The sequence below is a fragment of the Helianthus annuus genome, chromosome 2 (genome assembly GCF_002127325.2).
Source record: "Helianthus annuus cultivar XRQ/B chromosome 2, HanXRQr2.0-SUNRISE, whole genome shotgun sequence".
NCBI lineage: Eukaryota > Viridiplantae > Streptophyta > Magnoliopsida > Asterales > Asteraceae > Helianthus > Helianthus annuus.
The window spans coordinates 25,876,482-25,887,530 of NC_035434.2; the positions used below are offsets into that span (position 1 = coordinate 25,876,482).

General features: G+C 37.5%; 1 protein-coding gene across 1 annotated transcript; it reads left to right on the forward strand.

The window, feature by feature from the left end:
* Positions 1-286: 286 nt before the first annotated feature.
* LOC110912750 (serine/threonine-protein kinase-like protein CCR4) lies at positions 287-2,843 on the forward strand. The gene has a single exon (XM_022157552.2). The coding sequence runs from the start codon at positions 419-421 to the stop codon at positions 2,705-2,707; it is 2,289 nt and encodes a 762-aa protein (XP_022013244.1). The 5' UTR covers positions 287-418; the 3' UTR covers positions 2,708-2,843.
* The last annotated feature ends 8,206 nt before the right edge of the window (positions 2,844-11,049 follow it).

The following is an 11,049-nucleotide window of genomic DNA, read 5'->3' on the forward strand; positions in this document are numbered from 1 at the left end:
GGTTATCGGTTGCAATCCAATGTAAACATGAAGCACGAAAAATGTAGTTTACCATAAATTCAAATTATAATTAAAATAATATAATAATAATATAATAAATTCAATTCAAATAATAATAATAATAATAATAATAATAATAATAATAATAATAATAATAATAATAATAATAATAATAATAATAATAATAATAATAATAATAATAATAATAATAATAATAATAATAGTACTACATTATTGTGATTTGAATCGGTACCAAACAAATTTTTTTCCTTGCTGAAACGGTCGTATCCCGTTCTCACTCTCCTTCCTTTTCCACAACCCAATACACCAAACCGCGTCTACACACATCCCTCTTCCTTCTTCTTCACACATACAACTCACACCACACACACACCAACACCATGAAACAACCCCTTCAATGGCGGACCTCATCTTCTCTCTCCTCTCTCTAACCCTCTCTCTCCTCCTCCTCACCCCTTCCATTTCCTCACTCCCAACAGTCTCCATCTCCCACATCACCCCAAACCAAACCCTCATCTGCGCCTTAACCAAATCCCAAAACCAAACCCAAACCCACCTCAACTGCACCACCAACGGAACCCCATCAGCTCCATTAACTGACAGCACCCGGTTTCAGCTAGTCGGTATCGTGGGCGGATACCGCTTCGTTTGCGGAGTAAGCTCACCATCAACCTTGACGCTTACTTCGTTTCTTGTTTGCTGGAGGTTTCCAGCAAACGGAAACGGAACTGTGGTCTACAAGAGACTCTACCTTGGTTCGGCCTTTAGAGAAATTGATTCCGGTGATTCACATGTTTGTGGGATTGTTGGTACCACTAACCAGCTCATTTGCTGGCAGTGGGATCAGTTTAATGATGATTTTGTACTCAACCAGACACGGTTTAGCTCGGATGTTTCCGTTGGAAACAATTTCGTATGTGGGTTGTCTGATGTTGGACAAATAGTGTGTGCTGGAGGTAACAATATTGGCAATGTTCCGGCTGGGAGTCATAATGCTCTCTCTGTTGGATATAACCGTGGTTGTTCGGTTAATTCGGGTAATGGGAGCTTGGATTGTTGGGGGGAGAGTATGAATATGTTTGGGAAACCGGATGGTGTGTTTAAATCGGTTTCGGTCGGTGATAATCGGTTTTGTGCGATTAGAGGTAATGGAACTGTTGTCTGTTGGGGCGAAAATGGTTTCCAGTTGCCCGAATATCTGCAGCGTGTTCCGTTTGAGGGGTTGCAGGTGAATCGCGGTGTTTTTTGTGGGATTTTGACTTCGAATTATTCGTTATATTGTTGGGGGAATGAGTCTTTGAGTTCGTTTGTATTCGCGGATGTGGTTCCTGGTTTATGTACAACAAATTGTTCGTGTGGTCCGATCCCGAACTATGCGACATTTTGCACGGGCGAGTTGATGATTTGTAAGCCGTGTGAATACAATCAACCTCCGCCTCCACCGGAGTCAGTAGCATCGCCAACACCACCAGTAGACCGAAATGCTGGTTGGAGTGACAAAATGGTGGCATTTGTGGTGGTCGGGTCAGTAGGTTCATTGTCATTTTTGGTAGTTATATGCTTTCTAATCTTTAGATTTTGCAAATCGAGTGGCGGTAGTCGAGTTCACGATTCTGGACCGATGGAAGATGACCAAATCGCTTCACAGATTCAATCCGCGAATCGTGTTCTTGTGAAGAAATTAAGTCACTTAATCAGTATGGGAACTGGGGGTCATTTGGAAGAATTCACATTACAAACGATCATTAACGCAACGAATAATTTCTCCGAAGATAACCGAATAGGAGTTGGAAGTTTCGGTTCGGTCTACCACGGGTCACTTGCCAATGGTCGAAAAGTAGCGGTTAAGCGAGCTGAATTAACAAGCTCGTCATCGTATCCTGGTGGCAAGCATAAACAGCAAGAAGACACGGACAACGCGTTTGTAAACGAGCTCGAGTTTTTATCGCGGGTTAATCACAAAAACTTGGTCCGGTTACTCGGGTTTTGTGAGGAAGAAACCGAACTTGTTTTAGTATACGAGTATATGGAAAACGGTAGCCTTCACAGCCATCTACACAGTTTATACAGCTCGTATATAATGTCGTGGCCCGCACGGATCAAAGTCGCTCTGGATGCGGCTCGTGGGCTTGAGTATCTTCACATCTACGCTGACCCGCCGATCATACACCGTGATATCAAGTCATCAAATATATTGCTTGATGACGAATGGACGGGAAAGGTGTCAGATTTTGGGTTATCGTTGTTGGGCCCACCAGACAACACGTCACACCTTTCATTACGTGCCGCAGGCACGGTTGGTTACATGGACCCTGAGTACTATAAGTTTGAGCAGTTAACTGCTAAAAGCGACGTTTATAGTTTTGGAGTGGTGTTACTAGAACTTTTGTCAGGGCATCGCGCGATTCATAAAAATGAATCTGGAGAGAGAAGGAATGTGGTTGACTCGGTTGTACCGTACATTGTGCATGATGACATACACCGGATTTTGGACCCTAAAGTCCCTCCTCCAACACCGTTCGAAATAGAAGCTGTAAAATATGTTGGATATCTAGCGGTTGATTGTGTAACTTTTGAGGGAAAATGTCGTCCGACGATGAGTGAAGTTGTTATGTGCTTAGAGAGGGCGTTGTCGGCTTGTCTAGCGATCCCGTCTTTCTCTCATAGCTCGAATAGTTCGGGGTGACCGATATCGATTTAAGTAATTGTAAAGATTATTATACAAATCTTGTTGTATACATTGCTTAGATTGTAGATGGTTTTTACATTGTTGATATGATTATTTTACATTTTTTTTGTAATAATATTCATTGTTTTATGAATTCATGTAAACGAACTATTTGTATCAAGGAGTTAAATTATTTCAAATCAATGGGGTGGTGGTTCATTGGCAAAGCCAAAACCTTTAAACACCTTTAAAGGGAGAGATCTTGGATTCAAGTCCCAAATAAAAGAAATTTGCCGTTAAAAAAAAGTTAAATTATTTCGATTATTCAATCATGACCGTTATTCTATTTTATTATAAAAAAACAATCTAACACTTTAGATGTTAAAAAGTTGGAAAATCCAGATGGGAAATTAAACAATCTTTGTGATTTCAAATGAAATATAATCATATTAAATGATAGTTAGGATCTCAAGATCTAACCAATAAATATAAATGATTCCAACCCAGCTGGTTGATGCATTGGAAATAATGGGGAAGGACTCAGGTTCGACTTTTGATCTCATCCGAGTTTTCTACTACAGTGCATTTACTCCAGAGGGTCGGCTCTTGTGGAGGGTGCAACTCCTGTCATGTGGCAGGAGGCTGGAAATTTTTTCGGGGACAGCGTAACGCCCCTCTCGACCAGGCGTGAGTCCGGTTAAGACAACATAGTCCTGGTAATGAGTGGTGGCGGGCCTGCGTCTTGCGGGTGTGAATTAGTCGTCTGTTGTGAAGTTCACCTGTCAAAAGAAACTAATAAATATAAAAACAGATTATTATTTATAACACAAACAAATTATTGATAAGAGTGAATTAGATAATGAAATGAAAAAGTTTAAAACAACCCTATAAAAGCAATGGTGCTCTAGTGGTGGTCACATGTATTTAAGTTTCACTTATGGTGGGTCTGGGTGAGTTTTCCTCTCCAGGTCTCGAGTTCAAGTATGCGTGATAGGGGTTTCTCATTGATGGGTTTAAATTGGGGATCTATTGTGCGAGGGGGCTCTCTAGCGCAGACCCGATAAGACAACGTATGCTAGATCTCCTGACATTCGCGAGTAATGCACACCTTTAAAAAAAAGAAAAAATAACAACCCTATAAACAATCCTATAACTGATAACTTCATGATTTAACTGATCCTATATCAAAAACTTTGATAGATCGATACACTGGTTTTTTTTTAAATCATAATGCAGAATGATTCTACAATCAAGGTTATCACATTTTTATTATATTTTTTTGAACAACCAAAAGAAACTTAAATTAAACAAAATAAATTGCCAGTAAGCTGACCAAAAGAGTACAATTACACTAACATCATAGATTTCTTAAATCTTACTCTATTGTCTTTCAAAATGAATGATACACTAAGACCTCTTTTTGACTAAGGACTAACTAATGAGTGTGAGTGTCACACTAACACAATTATATTGAAACCTTAAGACCTCTTTTTGACTAAGAACTAACTAATGAGTGTCACACTAACACACACCTTTGAATTTACATTATTCTCATATTGGGAGTTGTTTTCTTTACCGACATTACATAGATCTAAACTAGTTTGGTACACGAAAAAAAAAGATCTAAACTAGTTTGGTACAAGAAAAAAATAACTAAAAAGAATTGTTTACAAAGAATTATATAAAACTAATTATCGAAAAGCATCCATAGGATTTGTCAAAATTCCATGGGGGCATGGAGAATGAAATCTTTTTTTCTTCTTGAAGTTTCATTATTTCACGATGTAATTCGAGAAAGCACGTATGTTGGTCGTAGAACAAGTAAAAATAGCAAAAGCATTGCAATACTAAGGTGTTTTTCATTATTATACTCCAATATTCACTTATAGTTTAAAGAGCGAGTTTGTACAATCAACTGTAATATTTAATGCTAAATATAAAAAACTGATTAAGAAAGGTGTATAAAGTATATATGTGCATAATAATAAAATAAACATATTCCGTAAAACCCTACTCATAGCAAACTATTAGTAGGATCTGAAGACACATGCATAATAATTACTTGTAGTAATCCTGACAATTATGTGTGCACAATATACCTCACTAAGACTACTCTGTGGACTAATTGTTGTAAAGTATAGGACAAACACAGTGATTGAGATTGAATTGTATTGTTTAAAAAATTAGGGTTACAAGAGATGTGTTTATATAGAACACCACTTTACACACAAGCCCCTATACAATCTATTTTTCTCCTTTCCGACACTCCCCCTCAAGTTGAGCAGTGGGGTCACCAATACTCAACTTGCTCAAACAGCTACTAAACGTGTTTCCGTTGACTGCCTTTGTGAGAATATCTGTGAGTTGATCTTTCGATGCTATATACGGGAGCTCTATGATGCCTTCCTCTAACTTCTCCTTGATGAAGTGTCGATCTACCTCCACATGTTTTGTTCGATCATGTTGGACTGGATTTTCTGAGATCTGTATAGCAGCTTTATTGTCGCACATGATTTTGGTAGCTGTAGTAGGAAGAAAACCAATCTCAGTTAGGAGCTTGCGAATCCACAGAACCTCTGCTAAGCCACGAGCAACCCCTCGGAATTCAGCTTCTGCACTAGATAGGGCGACTACCTTTTGTTTCTTACTTCTCCAGGTAACTAGATTTCCTCCAACCATGGTGAAGTATCCTGAGGTTGACCTTCTTGTTCCTTTATTGTAACACCTCGTAAAATCACGTTTAACGAAGTATTGACACGTGTAATAAACTCTAGTAAAGTCAAACCTTGAATATAAGGGACTAATTTTTCGCGAAATCGAAAAAAAAAACATTAATTATGAAAGAACTGGAAGTATTAACACACCTAAAATAAGTTTCTAAATAACCTTTTACGGTTTTATATTCACAAATGAGCCATTTGTTAATCAAGTGTAGCCGTTTGTGTAATTAATTGAAAGTTTGCGCAGACAAGGGTTAAAAGCGTCAACATGTTAATTCTTACCTCTGAGTGACCTCTTAACAAACCGAGAGCCTCATGATATTTGATTATACTCTCGGGATTGCCAATCATTGGCCACCCAAGGCTTTTGTGCCCAAAAGTGAATTTACGCGCAACTTTGCAAGTATAAGGGACTAAAAGTGTCAATATGTTTAATTACACCTCTAAATGACCTTTTATCGAGCCCGAAGCATTATGATATTTAATAATACTTTCAAGAATGCCTAATATGAATTAAATGAGGCTTCAATGCTATTAAATGATGAGTTACGCAAGTTTGCGCATTAGAAGGACCCAAAGCGTCAAACTGCTAAAGTATACCGATTCGTATGTTATCGGACCTTCCGGAATATGACCATGAGTTAAACATACCCTATTTATCCTTTATATAGCTTAGATAAAGGCTTAGAGGTGTTTGGTGCGCAAAAATAAACTTTTAAGTCATGCAGGGACTAAAAGTGTCAAAAAGCGCACAAGTTTGCGTTTACGCGCATATCTTACATCCTGAATATCCCCGGACACCCAAAAAATTTATGTAAGCACTAAAATATTTTATTTTAGTGTTTGGCTTGATAAAATTCCATTCGTCGCGTCATTTGGTTCGTTTTTCGCGTTTGTCCGTGTTTCGTCGTAATTAACCGAACGACGCGACCGTACGACCAAACGAACCAACATCCGGCATATTTTTGAGCATGTTTCATGTTCCCTAGGCTTAGGCATCATTGTAGAGCCTTAAAAATGGTTTAACGGGCCTTGAATGTGTCGGAAATGGCATTTAGAAGTGCAGGGGCTAAATCTGTCAAAATGTGAAAGTTTCAGATTTCAGGCCAGGTCCTTACGGACCGTAAGGCTGGACCCTTACGGTCCGTAAGCAGGTCCCAGATGCAGAAACTCGTTTTGTTGGCTTTTCAGCCCATGTTAACGTCATGTGCGCCCTTTAACACTTCCAAGAGCTGCCTAAATTAATTCTTAGGCCTTAGGAACACTTGTTACTGATCCATGATCATGTATAGCATGATTTGTCATGATCTTAATGGATCAAGAACACTATAAAAAGCCCCAATGTTTGCACATTTTGATCATTCAATTCCAAACTCAACATCTGATCTTTTCTGGAGCTCAAGGCCATTCTCTAAGCATTCCTGGTCGTGCATTAGACCTTGGTAAGCATCCTTGGTCTTCCTTAATTCAGTTTTACCTAGTTATTAGCTTAAAAGTCAAAACGTCGAAATTAAGGTTTGACTTATCGATTAATCACTAATGGTCCAGTGATTAGTCAAATTGAAGGTAGATATAAGTTGGTAATTATGTGGGCAATAAACCCTTAAAAGGGCACCCTCAGATTCCCACTCTAACTAGATCAAATGGCGGGTCAAAGTTGTTTAGAAAAAGTCAACAGAAGCTTAATTTGCAAATTAACATATAATTAGCAATATAGAAGGCATGTAACCTATTTTATCACTCATATAACTTGGTAATAAGTATAAGAACTTATCTAAGCTTGTTTGATCCGACAACTTTCTGTTTTGAACCGATTCGGAACCGAAAGTCGCAAAGCTTTGACTTTGCTTTGACTTCAGTTCTGACCCGCTTTAGTATGATTTGGAAATGCCTTAGAGCTTCCTTAGGACCAGGCTACATGTTAGCATAACCCTCTGTGGTTGGTTCATTGATTGACCCACTCGTTTACGCGTTTCCGTTAATTGCTCATATGTTGACCATTATGCCCTTATTGCCTTAAAACGTGATTTTTGGAAATGTAAAAGAGTAGAAACTTTAATTACTGATATATAAACATGTACGCAAAGTTTGACATCAGTTTGAATTGTAGATTAAAAGTTATGCTCGTTATCGCAAAATGAATGCTTTATGTTAATAAAATGGCGTAATTAGCGTATAACCTACTTAAACATACTTTTTGATATCAAATCTCTTACCCACTGATGTAATATATTATTTTGGGAATTTTAAAGATTTTTAATTAATTTTAGGCTGAGCATAACTCATAGTCGTAGGCTTAATCCGGTACTTGTCGATTTTGCCCTTACGGGCCATAAAATGAGTATTACATATCAAAACGACTCCAAACCTTTTGCTACTGACCACACATGTTAAATAAATTATTTTAAGCCTTCTGGAAATATAAAAATATCAGATTTAAGTATCAAACCCGGAAATGGCTTTAATCGCCTTTTTAAGCGTTTTTAACGCATAGTATGTACTATAAGTATTTTAAACATACAAGGGTTGATACCAACTGATATTTGAGGCCAATTATAATATTTTAACAGTAAGCAAAGGTTGTTAAACTCAGATCTCAGTTTTGAGCTTTACGGCTTATGTGAAATTACCAAAATGCCCCCACGGTGCATAAATTGGTTATAATTGATAAGATTTCACATATATACTTTACCCTACTGTTATAACTTAGTAAATTGAGTATTTTTGCTGATTATATCAGACCTGTAACTCAGGTTAATACTTAAACTCTTTTATAACCTTATAAATGACCAAACTACCCCTACGGGGCATAGTTTGTGTTTAAATTCTTTTCGGGCATAATAAATGATATCTTACTGATGTCACAACATATTTGAAGCATATTAACTTAGGAAACCTGTATATGGCTCTTACGTTCACCCGTTACGCTTATTACGCGTTCGGTTCGGTTTATGTAACTAGTTTGCATAAATTAGCCGAAACGGGTCAAACCTTATCGGTTTTATCTCAAAATCCAGAATGTGTATGAAATACCCATATTAAGCAAGTCTCCGAACTTGTTGGGTCTAAATCACATTCTATTCCGGTCTTCGCCTAATCGTGCGTTTGAACCATATAATTAACCAGTCTAAGCTTAGGCTTAATTAAAGACTCGTTAACATTCTAATTGGTTATTTATACCATCATTCCAGACTAGAGCCTTCCGGTAAATTGTACCTACGCTTACTTAAGTGAATACGGCTGAGTTATTAAATTCTTGATATTTAAGACAGGAGCTAGCTCAGGTAAATACTCTTAACTTATTTTCCCTATTACGGGCTTGGGATATGGTAATATAAATACCACATGGTCAGGTATGAGATTCAAAGACCAATGAGTCGAGAAATCCAAATAACCTGTTTTAATTCGTATTGCTTGGCTGAAACATTGGGGGTTAATGCGACCGTGTCCTGGATATCCTTGGCTCATTAATTGCAATGGCCACGACCTAAGCACGGGGTGTAGGCATACACCTGACAGATGCAATATGCTTATTAATTAATTATACCCAATAAGGGATTCCCAATAAGGGAATAGTGGTGTGTCGGTTAATCTTGAACCGGCATAGAACCGGGCCCCGTATGTAGAGCAAGTTATGTAAAACTGATAACATGAGATATAGTTTGTCCCAAGTATAAAAGATTAATTTTGCTTTGAGCATTTTAATCAAAGTGTCAACATATTTTCGTGCCTTGCACACCTAAACCAATTTTTACAGACATTTACAAATGAGTCGGTTGAGTGTATTTACCAGTGAAAACTGACGTATTTTCAAAAGTCTAAGTGACAGGTACAAGTACGTAATAGGCTGGAAGTTGCTCAGGGCGTTAATAAGGAATCTTGCAAGTTCTAAAGCGTCTAAAGTCTGTTGAACAATGATTATGTTTTAAGATCCGCCTGTGGATCCATTACTTTCTGTTGTAATACTTGATATTACTTTATATTCGGATTGTAATATATTTATCTTTTGCTTCCGCTGTGCATTTATATATTGTGTTGTTTGACTATGATGTTGCCAACCACGTCACGATACTCCCCTACCGGGCCCACCGGTGACACGTGGTGGAATTCGGGGTGTGACAGGTTGGTATCAGAGCCAACATTGAGGGAATTAAACACTAGCTTTTGTGTTTAATCTCAATGACACATTAGCACATTCCTTGACCTTCTGAGTCTAGACTTAACTTAGGAATATCCTCAATCCTAATCTAGAAATTTTTACTTCCAAATTTTTATTGGATACGTCGCCAAGCGAAGAAGCCGTAATAGGAGTTCTCCACACCCGGGGCCCTGAGATGCTGAGCTTCGTACCGCGGCTAAAATGAAACGAACATCCGAGGAGAATGCATTCAGAAATAAAATGAAGAAGAAACTCCTTTTACTGAAGATCGTTTCCTTATTAGTCCCTATAAGGACATAATTATCTTTCAGTCCCTACGAGGACAACATTATTCCTTTCAAGTCCCGGTTAGGGCAACTTTATACTTTTACTTTTATATAATGGAATGATTAAAGTTTAAACTTTCATTCTAAATAAGAAATATTAAATAAATGGAAAATAACATTTCCTTTTGCAAGATCTACCAATACAATAAAATGGCAAAATCTAAAAAGGACAAGACCTAGCCACGTGTCATTTTAAGATCGGGCCAAGATGGTAGTTCCATAATTAGATTCAGGTCCATATTTAACACCTCAATTTAGAAATTGCTCTGCGTTAAATATTAAAAAGAATCTTAAGAGTGAAACCTAGCCAGGTGTCTTTTTAGACCCGGCCAAGATGGTAAGACCTGATTAAAAGATTCAGAATTCCAGTTAACATCTGAAAACATGTTAACACTCCTGACAGATGTGATTCATTGGGAATCACACACGTTATTAAGGATTCTTCAAAAGATTCCTAACACAGTTTAATGATCTCTGAATCCTGGGTTTACATCATCAATTAAGATGATCATATTTTAACCATACGTGGTAATATAGCGCCTACGGGCCTTGCTCATTTCTACATGAGCCAAAATACAGTGGTAGCTATGACTCCCTGTCAGAAAAAGGTAATGAACTAGGTTCAAACCTCAAGGCTTTGATTCTCTGAAATCCTAGCTTATAATTTATAAATGTCCTTGTGACCAGGCCAATGGGTGCCACTAATAAAACTGCTAATGTTTTATAATTAGGATAAATTATAATAGAAATCCTAAATAAATATAATTAATAAATTAACCAAATATAGTCTCTGCTTACCATGGTTAATGAATTTCCCTAAGGGGCAATTCCGTAATAAACATTCCTTAGAAGGAAAGTACCTACGGGCTATAGTTAATGTCCTTTGAGACTAAAGACAGTGGTAGCCTAAAACTCCCTGTCAAGAAAAGGTAATGAACTTTGATTCACACCTAAATGCCTCGATTCTCTGAAATCATGGCTTATAAATTAAACTTGTCCTTGTGACTAGGCCTTTCGTGCCACTAGTAAAACTGTTATTGTTTTTATAATTAGGATGAGTTATAATATGAATCCTAAATAAATGTGATTAATAAATTAACCAAATATGGTCTCCGTTACCATGGTTAATGAATTGCCATAAAAGACAATTCCATA